General features: G+C 42.8%; 1 protein-coding gene across 4 annotated transcripts in view; it reads right to left on the bottom strand.

Moving 5' to 3' along the window:
* NKAIN3 (sodium/potassium transporting ATPase interacting 3) overlaps window positions 1-21,169 on the bottom strand; it is a 434,650-nt gene that overhangs the window by 204,153 nt on the left and 209,328 nt on the right. For all 4 annotated transcript variants that reach the window (XR_014789838.1, XR_014789837.1, XM_084848052.1 and 1 more), the window contains exon 2: window positions 5,940-6,077. Coding sequence is in view for 2 of the 4 variants with exons in the window: in XM_084848052.1 (XP_084704178.1) it covers window positions 5,940-6,077 (138 nt within the window). In the remaining 2 variants the exon portion in view is untranslated. The remainder of the gene's footprint in view (window positions 1-5,939; window positions 6,078-21,169) is intronic.

Below are 21,169 nucleotides of genomic sequence, written 5' to 3' on the forward strand. Positions count from 1 at the left end.
CCCCTACCTATGCTCAACCTGTACATTTGTAAATAAACACAAATAGTACAAAAGGCCAAAAAATCTCCAGTTACCTCTTTCAAAGGAAATGAGATCCTAAAAATTACTGCTCTGAGAATTGGGCTGCGTGTAATACTATCCATAGATGCTCTGTTAGAGGTGAGAGATGCTAGAGAGTATATTTGGGAGCAAAAAAAAATCCCCGGAAAAGGCAGGTTGTATTCAGATATACTGTTGAGTTTATTTCATGCTGGTTCACATGGAAGTTAATACCAAGATAGGAAGCATTGTCCAGGGAAAATCATAGCTGTGTAATACAATAATGATATAACATGGGGAATTTTGAAATTTGCACAACTAACCACCTGGATGTACTAAGTGCGAAGCAATGCAGCAAGACTGGAAGAACACCAACATACATAATGTAAAGAGATAATAGCCTTATTCACAAAGCATATTTCCATACGTAGAATGCATGGAGCAAGGAGATTTCTGGCCCCACGCCCGATCTCTGCACATTCAGCTGAAGCCATGATGCCATTGTAACAAATACAAAGGAGTAGTTGATAAAACATCCACCTACGCTGTTTTTGTAGCTGTTCAATGACCTGTTGCTTCCAGCTAAGCATCAAGAACACCAGCTACAGTCCCCTGTGACATGGAAGCGCACTTTACAACTCTCTCTGGCCAAGTCCAACTCGGTTTGTGAGTGACAAGGGAAATTTCAGACCAAGGCAATAGAACAGAAAATGAAAATGATCAACTCAAAATTTACCAAAATCACTTTTCACAGAAAATTCTGTCTTATCAAACATAGTACAATATATATTTTTTAACTCAGTGTGGAATTGCCTTTCTTGTTACTCTTTGATGTCTAGGCTGGCTTAAATCCAGGTAATCTGGTTCTGCTCCTTGTGGATATTGCGTTTATTACTCTCAAAATCTTTGGCTTCCTTTACCCTCTAATCTAACTCTGTCTCCAATGGCATTTATATTACATACATTCCAATGCTGTAAGACCACACTAGGTAGTATAAAATTATCTATGCAAATATGAAACCACTCTGTTCTCCCCTGGAAGGAAAACATGTCCTGTTTTCATATTTCAGAGAACTATAAATTTATTTTATTTTTTTGTACTGTCTTACATTTGTCCAATTTTAACTATATGACTCATCACTTCACAGATGTAATGCACCAGAAGTACTAGTGAAACCCTACCAAATACACTCTGATCATCCTTAATCAGTAACAACTTGGGAACTTCCCATGCTATGGGTAAATGTGGCAGGAATAATAATAATAATAATAATAATAATAATAATAATAATAATAGAATGAACTAAGAGATGACTTTAGTAAAATACTGTAAGACAATCTCCCCCCAACCTGGCAGCCTCCCGATGTTGTTGGGATAGATCTCCCATCATGATGATTATGGGAGGTGTAGCCCAACACATCTGGAAGCTGCCAGGATCTGGGAGGCTGCTTTAAGATGTGCCATGTATTATATGAAGAATTCAGAAGCAGTTCTGGGTTTTGCACATGGGCATTGTATGAAGTGCCCATCTGCTTACTGGATGGAAGGCATTCAATCTGTTCCGGATGGGGTTGCACTACCCCTGAAGGAGCAGGTCTGTAGCTTGGGGTTCCTCCTGGAGTAATCCTTGTCACTTGAAGCTTAGGTGGCCTCAGTGGCACAAAGTGCCTTCTACCAACTTTGGTTGGTGGCCCAGCTACACCCCTATCTGGATAGGGATAACCTGGCTTCAGTTGTCTATGCTCTGGTAACCTCCAAGTTAGATTACTGCAATGCGCTCTACATCAGACTGCCTTTGAAGATGGTTTGGAAGCTGCAGCTCATGCAAAATTTAGCGGCCAGATTGATAACAGGGACCAGAAAGTCCAAACATATAAGACCGACTCTGGCCTGCTTGCACTGGCTGCCTATATGCTTCCAAGCTCAATTCAAGGTGCTGGTTTTAACCTATAAAGCCCTACATGGCTTAGGAGTGCAATATCTGGTGACATGTCTCTCCCAAAATGAACCTACCCATATACTACGTTCAGCATCTAAGGTTCTCCTCCAAGTGTTCCCTCCAAAGGAAGCTCGGAAGGTGGCAACGAGGGAGAGGGCCTTCTCAGTGGTGGCCCCCCATCTGTGGAATGAGCTCCCCAATGAGATCTGACTTGCGCCAAAATTATTATCTTGCTGGTGCCAGGTTAAGACCTATCTCTTTTCCCAGGCAGCACATGATGAGTTTTAATCAGTCCTGGATGTGTCTTTAGTTATGACTAACAGTTCAAAGTTTTTTTTATTTGTATGTTGTTTGTGTATATTGTCTGTGTACTTTTATGTAAATGGCTTTTAAACTTTCTATATTGATTATTATTATTAATAATAATAGTGAAGAATTCTATGGCATGCGCTTGTATTTTTTCATTCACATGCATGATGTACTCACATCCCGAGGAGCCATTATTGGCCTGAGTTTTCCATAAAGTGTACATGTTTGTAAAGAACAAACACACACTTGTCTCCCATAAGGTGTTAAGCAGCCTTGTGTTTTCTGAAGAATTAGTATAAGAAATACTAACAGTATAATGGAAGCCAGCGCTCTCTTTTGATGTCCCTTCAGAAACTCAGGCTGACTGGTCTCATTCAGAAGCAAAGTGAATTAATTTGTGTAGTTCTGTACCCACACAAATATTATGTCAGCTAATTAACAAGATTATCCAGCATGAAATGAAAATATAGTATAATATCCCTCTGAATGCTTGACTTACAGTAATTAGGATTTAATTTTGAACTCACTTTCTGTTCTTATTTTACCTGTTCCTTCCCACTTTGTAGTCCTTTGAGAGGACTGGGCTGTGATGCAGGGGCTGACATGAAGAAGAAGAAAAAAAGTAGAGCTGTGTGCAAATGGCCTTTTGAAATTCTCCACCTTACTTATGGACAGCGAAATTTGGGAGACAATTTCACCGAATTTCTCCAGGGAGAGGAGAAATTCTCAACAATTTCTCCCAGGTAGGGCTCTCCATTGGTAGGGCTTATAGCATAGCTTCTTTCTTTTTTTCCTAAGGGTTGGTGGGGTTGTGCTGCAATGACAGGCTGGCCCCCAATTTGCATCCACCTCAATGCAGGTGGGGCAGTGTTGTGTCTAGTTCCAGGGATGAAGTGGAGTTCGTGCTCTGCCAAAATCTGTCCTCCAATTTCCTGAAAGTTTTCTGCCCCCATGAAAGAAGGTTTCATTGTTCCACCTCATTCAGGATGTTTTATAATGTATTTTTGTCGTGTTTTTGAGCTTACCTAATCACAGCCAGCCTCCCAGGCTGCCTGCACATCCGGATCTGAAAAAGCCCCATGGAAGAATTACCTCATGGTGCCTTAAACTGGGCTTTAATTGAAGTGTAGGCAGCTGAGGAGCCAGAGAAATGATTCCACAATGAAAAACAGGAGAATTGTTCTCACTCCTTGGCCACCTCCTAAGTAAGGTAAGCCCAAGAACCCCAAACCCAACCCATGGGAATTTCTCCAAAATTTCATCACCACTGAATTTCTTTTCAAAAGCAATTTCTCTTCTATTAAATTGAATAAGAGTCGAAAAAAATGTGGGTGAAATTTTCGGCACAGCACTAAAAAAAACACTTTTAATCTTCAAAATATACAGATATCAAGGACTTATATAGGTGGCCTTTAAGGATGATGCAAACATTCACAGGCTGAGGAAGTAAAGTTCTATGAAGTCCTCAGCTTTCACATACAAAATAGCTAAAAAACAGTAACACCCAGTGCATGAACATTATGCCTCTGATTTTAGTTCTTTAGGAAAAAAAGCTAGTTTTCAAGGCTTTGATTCTGTCACCATATTTTTAGAAATAGTAAAGAATAACAGGACTCACATTATTAATACAGAAATAAACTCTAAAAGCATGTTTTATAAAATTCATAACGGAAACCCTTTAAAATAATAAAAGAAGTGATCTTTACACTTCAAAAGCCATTACTGATAAAATTACAGAGATCCCAAATGCTGGCATTTTCAGGGGGAAAAGCAATAAACGTTCAACCTTTCTAGCCAGCTAAGGGTCAGAAATATGTGACGGAAGGTAGTTTTTCAAATGGTTTTAGAATTCTTGACTTCTGGATGGGTTAAGCTGTCTCTCAGTCTAAATTTGTATGACTTATATATGGACTGTGTCTGGAATTGTGTTACTTCACAAAGTTGAAGTAAAAGGCCATGGTGCTATACATTTATTTTTAAAACTGCTATCTTTCATTGCCTTTCAGTTCAGTCATTAGTTTGCATCAATTCAAGAAGACTCATATGACCCCAATAAATACATACATACATGGGGGGGGAGTGTGCGAATTCAATGAGCAAATTCAGTGTAGAGGAAGTCATATCATAAGCATAATAAAAGATCATGACAAAAATCAGAAATGGCAAGCTGGAGAAACTGGATTATACTTCAAGACTATTGTTCCTTTGCAGTGCCCAGCCCTGTGTAAAGCCCTCTTCAGGGTTTCACTGAAGACTAGTTAACTTAGAGGTGGGGAGTCTTTTTTGTCATGAGTGGTGTGTTCTATTTTAGAGAAACCTTCAGGAGCTGCATTCTAGCAGTCAGTAGGGCAAAAGTAGGCATGGCTGACTTCCAACTCCAACTTCACTTATTACCAATTTATATTAGGAAACATGTCTACTCACAAATAAACAGGATAAGCCTCTGTATATCTACTCAGTAGTAATCAGGACTGAATCACTCAGAAGCATTTTCAAATAGCAATTCCACTCAGAAGTAAGCATGACCATCTTGTATATTCATGAGTAAGTAGGGCAAACTTCTCCATATCTGCATGACTATTCAGAAGTAAGCAGATCATGCCTCTGCAGGACAAGGCTTATACAGAAGCAACACTGAATCACTCAGCAGCTTCCTCTTCTCAGTCTTCCTCTTCTGCCCCCATAGGGGAAAGCTCTTATTTCTGATTAACACCTGGCAAGTACTAAGAAAAACAGCGTTTTTCATTGCTAAGCAGGGGAAAGCACTTCTCTCTGATCAGCTGCTGATTGGAGATAAGAGCTTTTCCCTCTGTAGCAGAGAAGGATGGGCCCGGGGAAGAAGCCGCTGGGCTGGATGGGGGCCCCCCAAGCCTTAGGAGGTCTTCAGGCCAGAGGTTCCCCATCTCTGGGTTAACTGTAATCATGACAGGAAACAGGGATGAGTGCTCTGCTCCCTCACCCCTCCACTCCCAACCTCCCCATGTGGACAGGGAAAGTCTGCCAAGGATGCTGGAACCATGTTCAACAGAATGTGGTTACAGAGCCCCTCACGATTACGAACCCTGATAAGCCAGGGTTTCCAGTCATGTGGAGCAAAGTAAGTACATTCAGCCAAACTTGCTTACACTACCCTTGCAGATCTTTCACATCAACACAGAGACTGGGGATGGGGGGGGGTGAAGTCGGAGCACATGTCTCTAGTTCCCCTGTGCTTACCGTTAACCCTCATCGGTGAATGCCTGAAGAGGGCCATAGAGAGACCTGAATGGAGAACTCAAGAATTCCTTGCTCTTCTAGCCTGTATCTGTTTCATATTTCCTGGTACACATTATTTAATCCTAATATTCTACAAATAAACATACCAAACATACTGGAAAACTGAACAACAAAAGATTATACAAAAGAAACAATGGACAGTATCCTATTCGGCACTGCTACCAATGCAAATTTTCTGGGGAAACCCATCGCACTAGCAAATGCTACTGACGTTGTGTCAGAGGTTGCTTACGCTAGCACAACATAATGTACATCAGCAGCAGTGTCGAACAGGATACTGCCCACTGATTCGAACGTTTTCAAGTATAAAAAAGTGAGGTGAAATATTATAAACCCGCTTTTTGGAAGGGGGGAATCAATGAAAATAAAACTTACCACAACTATATATCGAGGCCTGTACTGGATGGTTCCAAATAAACCCAAAATGACAACTATTATGTGCAGGAAATTACCAAGGATTGGAGCCCACTGGAATCCAAGGAAGTCAAAGATCTGTCTTTCCAGTGCAGCTAACTGTAAAGAAAAAGAAGAAAATAAAAAAGTCTTCATTAGGATTAAGTCAGATTTTCATTCATAGGTAAACCCCCATGCTTAAGACCCACCACTGATCGTTTTGAATAAGACTGACAATTATGCATTATATTTGTTGTATAAATAATTTATCTTGTTATTACTTGTGGCTGCAAAAACAACTTTGACTTTAAGTGGATAGATTTGCTAATTAATTCCCGGTATATTGAAAAAACTGGGACTTATTTGCTGTTACAGTGGTCAGGTCATATAAACACATTATATGGCAACTCCTACTGTTGTATGTGCTTTTAAAATAATACTCCCCTTTATAAAATTCATTGGGGCTTGTGATCTCATATAAAACTTCCTCAAATACACACCCAGCTTGTATCTGTTATTTATATACACTTGAATACATTTTCTACAACAACTTAGAACTAATCTTTAATTTGTAGGTATAATTTTAATCTGTTTAATAAGTGAACAATTAAATATCATGTTTTAGTGTGTGTGTGTGTGTGTGTGTGTGTGAGAGAGAGAGAGAGAGAGAGAGAGAGAGAGCGAGAGCATATACCAAAATAAAGACCTAAGAAAAAGCATACTTCTGTGTTTCAGGGCACAATCCTATGCAAATAGGTGGCCCTGCCTCTGAACTCAGAGGCAACCGCCTATGCAATGCAGGGCAGGAGAAGCACGGAGGGGATTGTTCCCTCCACATTCCTCCTGCCCTGCATTTTCAGCTAGACAGCTGATTGCGGTTGTCTAGCTGCTAGAGGGCAGAGCAGGGGAGGAGGCAGCTGTACGATGCACGTGTCGTATAGGCATTTCCGCCCTCCCCACCCCGGAATGCCCTCTGGGAATGCCCCATTTTGGCTGCTCCACACTCCTCTTGCGAGCACAGAGCACGGGGCTGTTCCACGCTGCCTCCAAGGCAGCATGGAAATAGTGGGAGGTAAGTTCGTATTGAGAGAAGTGCTCTATCAGGTATTTGTCTATTTATTTATTTATTTATTTATTTATTATTATTAAATGTATTAATCGCCCATCTGGCTGGTCACCCAGCCACTCTGGGCGATGTACAGCGTATAATAAAACAGTTTAAAACAATAAAATTCTACAATAAAAACGTTTTCTAAAATACACTAACCCACCCCAAATGCCTGCCTGAACAACCACGTTTTTAATGCATGACGGAAGCGCATTAAAAAGGGGGCATGGCGGAGTTCCCTAGGGAGGGAGTTCCACAGAGTGGGGGCCACCACAGAAAAGGCCCTCTCCCTCGTCCCCACCAGTCTAGCTGTCCTGGCTGATGGGACAGAGAGAAGGCCATCTGAGGCTGATCTTGTTAAGCGGCCTGTCTGGTGTTGCTGGGATAGTTGCCCAAGTCCCATTACAATAATATGATGGATGCTTCTAGATGCCCAATCATGAATATCTAGCAATACGCCATTATTGCTTTCCCCTGTAAGCTACAAATAGAACTGCAATTGACTTTTCACATATCATGGGATATTGTGAAATATATTGGGAGCACCGCTCCCAATATGAACTTACCTGGATACTTCAATCAACGTCTGAAGCCCTCCTCCGAGGGTGCTTCAGAGGATGGCAACAAAGAAGAGGGTCTTCCTGGTGGTAGCCCCTGATTATGGAATACTCTCACCCCAAACATATTTCGGTGCCAGGTTAAGACTTTCCTATGTATACATCCCACTATGTTCCATGCACACTAGTACGTATACATCATGTTTGCCTGTTCAATTGGATTCCATGGGAGAAAGGAACAATGCACAATCCATGAAAAAATACTGATGAGGAGGAAACTCCACCCCTGTTGAGATTCCTCCTTGCTGGGTGAGGGTTTTGCGCCCCCTTTGCAATCCAATTGAGATATTTAAAAATCATTTTAAAATGAGTGCTGTAACACTCTTTCATTTAAGTATTATTGCATAATTATTTAAACATTAAAAACATTATTGGGAGCCACTGAAAGATGTTATGGAGTGGCATACAAATGTCATAAATACGTAAATAAACAAATAAATAAATAAATGTAAAAGTTCTGTATTTATTTATACAGTTTACTTACAGTTTATTGCTATGTTCGAACTGGGTCAAATTGTGATTATTTTAACCACAGTTTACTGAAACAAACCATGATCAAACTTGGTTTCTGATTTTGGCTTGTTTCAATAATCATATTTTAAGTTAACCACAGTTCTCTGGTTGTAACAACAAACTGACTGGGTTCGCATAATCATGGAGGGGGAAATAAGCCACGGTGGCTTATTTCTCCTACCGCATGCGCCGATTGCATACCAGGGGGATATGCATAATTACTTTTGCTGGCAGGACTTTCGATATTGTGTGAACATGGCAAGGGTGGCCTGTTGCCTTGGTTAACAAGACACCCAGAACCCATAGGCTGTTATAGGGTTCTGGGGTGGCTTGTTAACCATGGCAACAAGACACCATCGCTGCTTTCGCATGACAAGGCAAGTCATACCAGCGAGGGTAATTGTGTGAATCTTCCTGGTGCATGACCAGCATGTGCAGTGGAAGAAATGAGCCACCATTGCTTATTTCCCCCTCCGTGATCATGCGAACAGGCCCACTGTGTCTAGCTTAACTGAGAAAGTGGGTGCTTCCAATGTCCTCCTTGTGGCTATGCTAGAGGAGGCTCATGTTCAGAGTTCATTCCCAGAATGCTAAAATAGCATTACATCTAAATTGGGCCATTATATCATTGTTCAGTAACGTTCTGCTTCATCTCCTCCCCAATGTCCTTTTGCTAAGAGCCCAGCAGTTTGTTACTGTCAACTTGTTACTGGTTTTAACTTAAGTGTCTTCATGGTAGTACTAATGTGTTTTTACTTATATGGAGAAACCTTTGGGCTCAATAAAAATTGTTGATTGAAAAAGGAAAGAAAGAAAGAAAGAAAGAAAGAAAGAAAGAAAGAAAGAAAGAAAAGATTCTGCACATTTCAATTGTCCACTGTCCAGAGCTAAGGCTGAGTTTACACAGACACAGACAGACAGACACACACACACACACACACACACAATCATAGTTGAGACAAAACAGACAGACAAAAATTATCAGCTAAGTAAAAATTGGCATCAAATTGCAACTTTATCCAGTTATCAAGTTCAAATTATTATTTTTTTTAATTTAAAATATTTATTGGCCATCTTTCAGGGCAGAAGCTCTCCCAAGGCGGCTTACAACAATAAAATACATAAAACAGTTAAAATATTAAAAGTGATAAAACATAAAAACAATAAAAACAACAATAAAAGCCAACAATAAAACCAAGAATTAAAACCGACAATAAAACCAACAATGATGTTAACAGCAGCAATCATATCAGTAGAAGGCCAAGGTAAAATAATATGTTTTCAAGCCCTTCTTAGAACTCTGCAATGACGGCGCATGGCGGAACTCCGGTGGCAGCTTGTTCCAAAGGTGTGGGCCACTGCAGAAAAGGCCTGGACACTGCAGCCACCTGGGCTTCCTCATTAAGCTCAGAGTCCAGGAGGACTCCCAAACTGTGCATTTGGTCTTTCAGGGGGAGTGTAACCCCATCTAAGACCAGTTGTAAACCTCCATCTGAAGTAGTTGGTTTCCCAGCCCACAGTACCTCCGTCTTGTCTGGATTAAGTTTCAGCTTGTTCGCCCTCATCCATTCCAAAACAGCCTCCAGACACTGGTTCAAGAGTTCCACAGCCTCCCTGGGATGTGCAGATGGAAACGAGGTAGAGCTGAGTATCATCCACATACTGATGACATTTCAGCCCAAACCTCCTGATGACTTCCCCCAGTGGTTTCATGTAGATGTTAAAAGGCAAAAACATCATGGCTTAAAATTCTCGGTCAGGAGAAGAGAATGTTTGTTAGTATTATTTCCTGAAGCAAAGACTATTCTGCTTTCTAGGTCATTCATGTTTCCTACTATGTTATTCTATATGATTCTCCCCTTCATGGATCACTGCCTTGTTGTGGCGAAGGGGCTTGCGTAACTCAGTGAAGACATAAGCTATGCCGTGCAGGGCCACCCAAGACGGACAGGTCATGGCAGAGAGTTCTGACAAAATGTGGTCCACTGGAGAAGGAAATGGCAACCCACTCCAGTATTCTTGCCAAGAAAACCCCATGGAATGTATCACAAGGCTAAAAGATATGACGCCGAAAGATGAGCCCCTCAGGTCGGAAGGTGTCCAATATGCTACTGGGGAAGAGCAGAGGGTATTTCCAAGTAGCGCCAGAAAGAGTGAAGCGGCTGGGCCAAAGCCGAAAGGACACTCAGCTGTGGATGTGTCTGGCGGTGAAAAGAAAATCCGATGCTGTAAAGAACAATATTGTTTAGGAACCTGGAATGTCAGATCAATGAATCAAGGTAAGCTGGAGGTGGTCAAACATGAGATGGCAAGATTGAACATCGACATCTTGGGAATCAGCGAACTCAAATGGACAGGCATGGGCGAATTTAATTCAGGTGACCATCATATCTACTATTGTGGGCAAGAATCCCTTAGAAGAAATGGAGTAGCACTCATAGTCAACAAAAGGGTGGGAAAAGCAGTCCTGGGGTACAATCTTAAAAACGATAGAATGATCTCAGTATGAATCCAAGGCAAACCATTCAACATCACAGTAATTCAAGTCTATGCCCCAACCACTGAGGCCGAAGAAGCTGAGGTTGATCGGTTCTATGAAGACCTACAACACCTTCTAGAACTAACGCCAAAAAAAGATGTCCTCTTCATCATAGGGGATTGGAATGCTAAAGTAGGAAGTCAAGAAATCACCGGGATAACAGGCAGGCATGGCCTTGGTGTACAAAATGAAGCAGGACAAAAGCTAATAGAGTTTTGCCAAGAGAACATGCTGATCATAGCAAACACTCTTTTCCAACAGCACAAGAGGCGACTCTACATATGGACGTCACCAGATGGTCAATATCGAAATCAGTTTGATTATGTCCTTTGCAGCTAAAGATGGAGAAGCTCCATAAAGTCAGTCAAAACAAGACCTGGAGCTGACTGTGGCTCAGATCATGAGCTTCTTGTTGCAAAATTTCGGCTTAAATTGAAGAACGTCGGGAAAACCACTAAACCGTTCAGGTATGACCTAAATCATATCCCTGATGAATATACAGTGGAGGTGAGGAATAGATTTCAGGGATTAGACCTGATAGACAGAGTGCCTGAGGAACTATGGACGGAGGTCCGTAACATTGTTCAGGAGGCAGCAACAAAATCCGTCCCAAAGAAAAAGAAATGCAAGAAAGCCAAGTGGCTGTCTGATGAGGCTTTACAAGTAGCTCACGAAAGAAGGGAAGCGAAAAGCAAGGGAGAAAGGGGAAGATATACCCAACTGAATGCAGAGTTCCAGAGAAGAGCAAGGAGAGACAAGAAGGCCTTCTTAAATGAACAATGCAAAGAAATCGAGGAAAACAACAGAATGGGAAAGACTAGAGATCTCTTCAAGAAAATCAGAGATCTCAAGGGAACGTTTTGTGCAAAGACGGGCATGATAAAGGACAAAGAAGGCAGGGACCTCACAGAAGCAGATGAGATTAAGAAGAGGTGGCAAGAATACACAGAAGAACTATACAGGAAAGATCTGAATGTCCCTGATAGCCATGATAGTGCGGTCACTGAACTTGAGCCGGACATCCTCGAGAGTGAAGTCAAGTGGGCCTTAGGAAGCATTAGTAACAACAAAGCTAGCGGAGATGACAGTCTCCTAGCTGAGCTATTTAAAATCCTAAAAGATGATGCTGTTAAAGTGCTGCACTCAATATGCCAACAAATCTGGAACACTCAACAGTGGCCACAAGACTGGAAAAGGTCAGTTTACATTCCAATTCCAAAGAAGGGCAATGCCAAAGAGTGTTCAAACTACCGCACAATTGCGCTCATTTCACATGCCAGCAAGGTGATGCTCAAAATCCTACAAGCTAGGCTTCAGCAGTATGCGAACCGAGAACTACCGGAAGTACAAGCTGGGTTTCGAAGAGGCAGAGGAACTAGAGATCAAATCGCCAACATTCGCTGCATCATGGAGAAAGCAAGAGAATTCCAGAAAAACGTCTATTTCTGCTTCATTGACTACGCTAAAGCCTTTGATTGTGTGGATCACAACAAACTATGGCAAATTCTTAAAGTGATGGGAGTACCAGACCACTTTACCTGTCTCCTGAGAAACCTGTACGAGGGTCAAGAAGCAACAGTAAGAACCAGACATGGAACAACCGATTGGTTCAAAATTGGGAAAGGAGTACGACAAGGCTGCATATTGTCACCCTGCTTATTTAACTTATATGCAGAGTACATCATGAGAAACGCCGGATTGGATGAATCAGAGGTCGGAATTAAGATTGCCGGGAGAATTATCAACAACCTCAGATATGCAGACGATACCACCCTCATGGCAGAAAGCGAAGAGGATCTAAAGAGCCTCTTGTTGAGGGTGAAAGAGGAGAGTGCAAAAGCTGGTTTGAAACTCAACATTAAAAAAACGAAGATCATGTCATCTGGCCCTATCACTTCCTGGCATATAGAAGGGGAAGAAATGGAAGCAGTGACAGATTTTACTTTCTTGGGCTCCAAGATCACCGCAGACGATGACTGTAGCCATGAAATTAAAAGACGCTTGCTCCTTGGGAGGAAAGCTATGGCAAACCTAGACAGCATAGTAAGAAGCAGAGACATCACCTTGCCGACAAAGGTCCAGATAATCAAAGCTATGGTTTTCCCAGTAGTAATGTATGGCTGTGAGAGCTGGACTATAAGGAAGGCTGAGCGCCGAAGAATTGATGCTTTCGAACTGTGGTGCTGGAGAAGACTCTTACGAGTCCCCTGGACTGCAAGGAGGTCAAATCAGTCCATCCTTAAGGAAATCAACCCTGACTGCTCATTGGAAGGACAGATAATGAAGCTGAAGCTCCAATATTTTGGCCACCTAATGCGAAGAGAAAACTCCCTGGAAAAGACCCTGATGCTGGGAAAGACTGAAGGCAAAAGGAGAAGGGGACGGCAGAGGATGAGATGGCTAGATAGCATCACCGATGCAATGAATATGAACTTGAGCACACTCCGGGAGAGAGCGCAGGACAGGAAGGCCTGGCGTGCTATGGTCCATGGGGTCACGAAGAGTCGGACACGACTGAACAACAACAACAACAACAACTATGTTATTCTACAGACTGACTGCTCCATTTACACTAAGCAAATATTTTAACACTAAAGCTGCCCTCTGTAAAGATTACTCTGGTCTGGTAATAGTCTAGCTACTGTAATGAAGACTCAGATGGCCGACATATTATAGAAAAAAATGATTACTGAATTTCAATCCTCCTGTGATGCTGTAACTGACTCAAAAACAATAGCACTGAGACCTTTGGCTGAATGGGCTATTGGATCCCACAAACATCTGGAATAAAATGCTTATAATGGAATTTAAGACAGCTAGTATAATGCTATTTTAATGCCAGCACACATTGAGCAAAGAACTATGAAATGTTCAGTTTTTCCTCCCTTGTTTGACATACAAAAGTACAGATCAGTGATCCAAAACCCAGCACTCTGTTTTCTCATTTGTTCATGCTCTATACATTATAAAGCATTAGCTTCATTTACCGAGGTATAGAATTAATCCATCTATCCTGCTCACTGAATACCTCTATCAGAACAGGCAAATATCCAGAGATAGTTATTATGCACACAACACGATACTCAGTCAACAACAGTTGTGAGCCTTTTGAGTCAATGGAAAGGCTGCCTCTGTTCAGGTGATAACAAATAAACCTTCAACTAATGAATGTGATAAAGAAAGCCAATAAGGCGTTCTGCATATGATCTGCAGAATCTAAGCATCATAGATTCTTGATGCTTACAGGAGTCCAAAGGAGTCAAAGGTGTACAGGAGTCCAAAGGAGCTATAGCGGAGTCACCAAATTTATGAGAAGTGAAAAAAGCTTCATGTTATGAAATCTAATCAATATATACATATTGAACCACAATTCACACATCATAATAAACCATGCTGAAAACAAGCCACGGTGGGTTGGTTAACCGTTTGCTAAGTCAACATGCTGCCAAACAACAACAGACGATCAGGCACTCGCCGGCTTGCCCTAATTTGTTTCGCCCTTCATCCTCCTCCCATCTCCCAGCACATATCCTAGAGGCCTTTGTAGCACAACTCCTATATACTCCTGCTGTGATGGGATTCTCCCCCCCACCCCACACTACCTTTTCTTTTTTTGCAAAGCACCTGAACATACATATATATGCCATATCTTTGGAGTAGAGCAGGGGGGACTTACTTTTCCAGACAAGGTGGCTGAGGGTTTTGTTTATTTTAGTATTTAGCACTTGAAAAAGCAGCCATCTTGGCTGCGCCTTGCAGCCTTTTCCTCTTCCTAACATAGCTATGCATGTATGTATGACTGACTTACCTCTGGGGAAGCACGTGCGCCCAATTCAGGACCATGATAATTCGGGAGGGGGGATTTAAACTTTCTCCCTCCTATTTTCATGCTGAAATCTCCCACATCCCCATGGCGGGGAATGGATAAAAAAGAAGAAAAAATTGAAACCATGCACAAGCCACCCTGAGAACCCATAGCATGTAGTTACTGCACATTAGCAAATTTGTGCAGATCTCCCCAAAAGAAAAAGAAAAGAAAAGAAAACAGTTAAAGTTGCACAAATCTCCCTGAAGGTGTGTGTGTGTGTGGGGGGGGGAATCTACAAAATGAACTCTATTCCACTAACGAGCACATTTACATTCATTAGAAGAGTAGTGGAATAGGCTGCTGAATTGTGCCTCAGAGGCCCATGGGATACATGCTGGGAGCAGGCAGAAGGACTAAGGGGGAAACAAAACACAGCAAGCTGCAGAGCGCCTGATCATCTGTCAGGAGTAATGTGGGCTAGCGAGCAACCAACCAACCACTGTAGCTTATTTTCAGGGTGCCTTATTGTGTCATGTGAACCAGCCCAGAGTCTATGTTGAAGGAGGGAGAAAAGGGATGTTTTATGAGTGCTAATGTACCCAGCTTAAGATGTACCTGGCATAGGGATGCTGGAGAAATCTGAGACGGACTAAAATGAGCTCTAATTTCTGAGAATCTGACCTGCACAATCCACTGTGGACCAACCCCCTCAGGACGTGTGGAGTTCGGACCTTTTTTGTTTTTACTTTCCCAAAATGTACTCATATTTGTTGGAAAATATGCAAGTTTCTGCTGAGAAAAGTTGAATGAAATTGGGGACAATATGCTAAACGTTATGTACTAAGGTAAATTATGTAAATTGTTGTGAACCCTCTTACAGGATTATTTGCATATTTTTCAGCATGACTGGGGGGGGGAATCTCATCCATCTGTGAGAGGATGACAGAACAAAAGGCGCCTGACAATCCACAAAACACAGATGGAGTGGTATTTACAGAATCTGTGCATCCCTAACCTGGCACTGAATATAGCTGGTACTGGGATGTATCTGGCAGTAATGTACTTGGACACTGAAATCTCAGGGTCACGACGCATGAGATCATGAGATTGTTATGACATCCCAAAATGACGATAATAGCACTGAAGTGAATAAGAAGAGTTTGCAGCGTGTAACTAAGGTGCATGTTCCCTTAGCAGCATATTCATTCTTTAGCTGGCTTGTTTGTGGCAGGGTGGAAGCTATATCTTCAAAATGCAAGTGTGAACGAGCAATCATATGCATATCATAAATCCCTTTTGCCAAGATGCTCAATGGGAGGTGAGTCAAATGTGAAATTACAAAAACAAGAACCTGCTGTCTACGCATGTCCTGCTGCAGGAAGTAGTTGTGGGATTGTCAGCTCACCAAGCTACAATGGAGAAGGTTGCTGAGCTTCTCCATGGATACAGTCTGTCTATAGAATATAACTGCCTTCATTGGTATGAACACAAATCGCTGAGACTATTATGTGTGACATTAACAACAATAAAGGTGTAGGATGGCAACATTTTCTTTACGGAAGACAATGTGGATTTCATGGAGGAAGCTCCTGATGGAAAAATACCATACATGCAGCCGCACTTGCAATTTATCAACAGAAACAACCAGGTGACAGCTTAACAGCCACACAGCTGATGAAATCATCTAACAGTCATGCACTGGTGGACTTCCCAGACTCTCTGACATCAATCAACAATTGCACCATGCAAGCAAAACCAACGCCAAAGTATCCAAGTTTTAAAGATTTTAAGCCATCCGCTGGCAGGGTTGATAATGATGTTAAAACATGGCTCATATCAAAGATATTTGCAAGAACTGAGGAAAACCATGCATACGTTACTGAAAATGAAGGTCAAGGAGACAATGCTGCACAGAGGGATTCACATGCTGGAAAAATTCCTACATGGTGTGCATATAATTCATGCATAAATGAAGCCCTTTTTGCACCAGGTACATGTAGCACCAATTACACTTGCAACATCAACAGCATTTTCAACACAGTTTAGTTTTACTACAGGAACAGAGCACTAATGGTGCTGTAGTAGGGCCTGGCAAAAAAAGACATATACCTTAGATACGGGATAGTACATCCCAGTGAATCAAAGTACAAAGGGACCAAGACAATCTTGTTCTTTAAACAGGTGAACTCCATATAACAATGACAGTATTGAACATATGAACAGCTCTCCTGGATCAGACCAAAGGCCAATTTAATCCAGTATTCTGTTCCCACAGTGGCCAACCAGATGCCTTGGGAAGCCCACAAGCAGGACATGAGTGTGATAGCACATTCCTGCTCATGTTCCCCAGTTACTGAGGTTCAAAGGCAATATATAATCATAATTTGGAGCCACTGATAGCTTTCCTCCATGAAGTAGTGGTCAAACACATACACAGCCATCAGGACTGGTAGCCACTGATAGCCTTATCCTCAATGAATTAATCTAATCCCCTTTCAAAGCTGTCCAAGCTGGCAGCCATCACTACATCTTGTGGTAGTGAATTGGCTTGTCTGAGCAGGGAGAAAGAAAAAAGAAAAGAAAGAAAGCAGCTAGAGAACATGCAGTCATTAAGGCTGTTTCCTGCCTCCCAGCTGAGCAGAGCAGAGCAGAGCAAGCTGCTCCAGCTGGTCCAGGGACTAGAGAAACAAGCAAGCTCCCAGAGAGCAAGTGGCCAGAGCGAGTGAACATGGGGAGCAAACAGGAGTTGGCCAGGGGAGTTGCAGTAGTAGAAGAGACAAAGGAGACAAAGGAGACAGAGGTTAAGAGGTAAGTGGGCTGCAGGAAGCCCAGGGGGCTGCCCTTTATCCTTCTGAGTGGCTGTGAGCTCACCAGGTGCTTCTGAGAGCTCCAACTGAATTGGGAGTGTGTGGCCTGAGTACTCCCAGCAGCTGACTGGGCGGGAAGCTTCAGTCTGTTTCCCGCCTCCCAGCTGAGCAGAGCAGAGCAAGCTGCTCCAGCTGGTCCAGGGACTACAGAAGCAGGCAAGCTCCCAGAGAGCGAGCGACCAGAGCGAGTGAACAGGGGGAGCAAACAGGAGTTGGCCAGGGGAGTTCGGCAGGGGAGGTCAAGGGGGAGGCCCCTAACATTTTTTTTCTTTTTTAACTTTTCCCCCCTTTTATTTGTCTTGTAACACACACTTCCACACCAGTGGGACTCTGCTTTTAACCTCTACTGAGTGGAGGAGCAGGCACAGGCTAGTCTAGAACAATCACAAAGCTAGACACAAAAAGGGAAAAGAGGCTATGGAAGGACAAGACTCTCCAGTGGTGGTGACCTGCAAGGTGTGTGCAATGTTTGTTTTCTTGCCTGAGAACAACATGGCCTACACCTGCAACAAGTGCAAGTTGATCATGCTGCTAGAGGAAAAAGTAAGTGGACTGGAGCAGCGACTGTCGACCCTCCGGGGAGTAAGAGAACACGAAGAGTTCTTGGACAGAATGGGGGAACTATAGCAGCAAAGGGAAGACCAGAAGCTTGAAGAGCAACAGCAAGATGAGGCAGAAGTGGGAAATGCTGAGGTGAAGAAAAATGGAGTAGAGGATACTCCTTGGAAAAGGGTGACAGTTAGGAGAAGAAGAACTAGATGCCACTCTGCACCAGTGGGAGCAGTTGAGCTGTGGAACCAATTCCAGGTACTTGCGGATGAGACTGGAGGACAGCCTGAAGAGCAAGAATTACAGGGGAACCTGCATGAGAGCAAGCAAGAGGCTGAAGGTCAGTCAAACAGAGGCGATGAAACCCAGGCCTACAACAAGAAGAAGACAAGAGTGGTAGTAGCGGGAGATTCCTTGCTGCTTGGGATCGAGACCCAACTATGTCACGAAGACCCGTGGACTTGCCAGGTATGTTGTCTCCTGGGAGGATGGATTAGAGACGTGAATGAAAGGTTGCCTGCACTCATAAAGCCCACTGACAGGTATTCCTTTCTTCTCATCCATGTGGGAACAAATGATACCGCCAAGTGGAGCTACGAAGAAATCACGTCAGACTTTGAAGCTTTGGGAAGGAAACTCAAGAACTTTGGGGCCCAGATAGTTTTCTCATCCATCCTTCCAGTAGTTAGAAGAGGGAAAGAAAGGGAACAAAAAATACTCCGTGTGAATGACTGGCTATGAAGGTGGTGCCGATGAGAGAGATTTGGATTCTGGGACCACAGGCTATACTTCCTGGAAGATGGGCTGTTGGCAAGGGACGGGTTGCACCTCACAAAGGATGGGAAGAATGTGTTTGGCTACAGCATGAAGAACTTCATCAGGAGGGCTTTAAACTGAATCCTACGGGGAAGGGAGATGTAATGTTGGGGGTAACAATGGACGTAGGCTCATGCACTGCAATGGAGAGAACAGCTCTAATAGCACCCAATAATAGTCTTCAGACACATGTAGGAAGAAAGCCAGACTATGAAGCACATGGTCTTCAATGTCTATATACTAATGACCAGAGCATGGGAAACAAACAGAACGAACTTGAACTCTTAATACAAGAGGGAAATTATGACTTGATGGGTATAACCGAGACTTGGTGGGATGACTCTCATGACTGGAATACTGCAATTGAAGGATATAACTTGTTCAAAAAGAACAGGAAGAACAGAAAGGGAGGTGGGGTTGCACTATATGTGAAAAAGACATATTTCTGCACAGAAATACAGGAGGATGAGCTTGGTAGCCCAATCGAGAGCATCTGGATCTAAATAAATGGAGCGAAGAATAAAAGGAACCTGATGGTCGGAGTCTACTACCGGCCACCCAATCAAGGAGAAGACGAGGATGAAACTTTTGAAAAGCAAATAGCCAATGTTTTAAGGAAGCATGATGTTGTAGTAATGGGGGACTTCAATTTCCCCGATATTTGTTGGGAGACAAATTCTGCAAAACATGGCACCTCCAGGAAATTCCTGACTTGTGTGGCGGATAACTTCCTGCTACAGAAAGTAGAAGAAGGAACTAGAGGATCGGCTATCCTTGACTTGATCCTAACAAACAGAGAGGACTTAGTGGATCAAGTAGCAGTTACAGGAACTCTGGGGGAAAGCGACCACATTATACTTGAGTTTTTGGTTCTAAGGGAAGTAAAAGCCGAGTGTAGTCAAACGCGTACCCTGGACTTTAGGAAAGCTGATTTTAATAAACTCAGAACAATGATCAGTAAGGTCCCATGGCAAGCAACTCTAACGAGAAAAGGAGTCCAAGATGGGTGGGAGCTTTTAAAAAAGGAAATTCTCAAGGCACAATTACAAACAATTCCAACAAGAAGAAAAGGTGGAAGACAACAGAAGAAGCCAATGTGGCTTCACAAAGGGATGACCTGAAAACAAAAAAGGACACATAAAGGAAGCAGAAAGAGGGCCAAGTAACAAAGGAAGAGTACAGGCAGGTAGCACAGAATTGCAGGGATGGCATCAGGAAGGCTACAGCTGAGAACGAGCTGAGGTTAGCGAGGGATGCTAAACAAAAAGGCTTTCTTCAGCTATGTGCATAGTAAAAGGTAGAGGAAAGAAATGGTGGTTCAGCTATTAAATAAGGATGGCAAAACGATAACAGATGACAAAGAAAAGGCAGAGGTGCTCAATTCCTACTTTGGCTCAGTCTTCTCCCAAAAGAGGGTCTATGACCCCCCTGGCAAAGGTGAAGTGCAGGCTGAAGGGGCAGGATTGCACCTTGAGATCGACAGGCATATGGTCAAGGAACACCTAATTACTTTGAATGAGTTCAAATCTCCAGGGTCAGATGAAGTGCATCCTAGAGTAATAAAGCAACTGGCAGAAGAACTCTCAGAACCACTGTCTTATTCTCTTTGAGAAATCATGGAGGACGGGTGAAGTGCCAGAGGACTGGAGGAGGGCTAGTGTTGTCCCTATCTTCAAAAAGGGTAAAAAGGAGGAACCTGGGAACTACAGACCAGTCAGTCTGACATCAATCCCTGGGAAAATTCTGGAGCAGATGATAAAGCAAACCATCTGTAAACACCTTGAAAACAATGCAGTGATTACTCGAAGCCAACATGGATTTGTCAAGAACAGTCCTGCCAGATGAATCTGATCTCATTTTTTGATCAAGGAACCTCCTTTATGGACCGTGGGAATGCTGTAGACATCATATACCTGCTCGACTTCAGCAAAACTTTCGACAAAGGGCCCCATGATATCCTGATGAGCAAACTAGCTCAAAGTGGGCTAGATGAAACAACGATCCGGTGGATCCTCAGTTGCCTACAGATTCGGACTCAAAGAGTGCTTATCAACGAGTTGGGTACCGCAGGGCTCAGTCCTGGGCCCAGTGCTCTTCAACATTTGTATTAATGACTTGGAGGAGGAGGTGCAGGGAATGCCGATCAAATTTTCAGATGACACAAAATTGGGTGGGATAGCTAATACTTTGGAAGACAGAAACAGAATTCAAAGCGATCTTGATAGACTGGAGCGCTGGGCAGAAAACAACAGAATGAAATTTAATAGGGATAAATGCCAAGTTCTACACCTAGGAAGAAGAAACCAAATGCACAGTTACAAGATGGGGGATACGTGGCTCAACAATACTACAAGCGAGAAGGATCTTGGAATTGTTGTTGATCACAAGCTGAATA

Source organism: Heloderma suspectum, chromosome 4, assembly GCF_057233095.1.
Source record: "Heloderma suspectum isolate Gila_16-S chromosome 4, 16-S_ref, whole genome shotgun sequence".
Taxonomy (NCBI): domain Eukaryota; kingdom Metazoa; phylum Chordata; class Lepidosauria; order Squamata; family Helodermatidae; genus Heloderma; species Heloderma suspectum.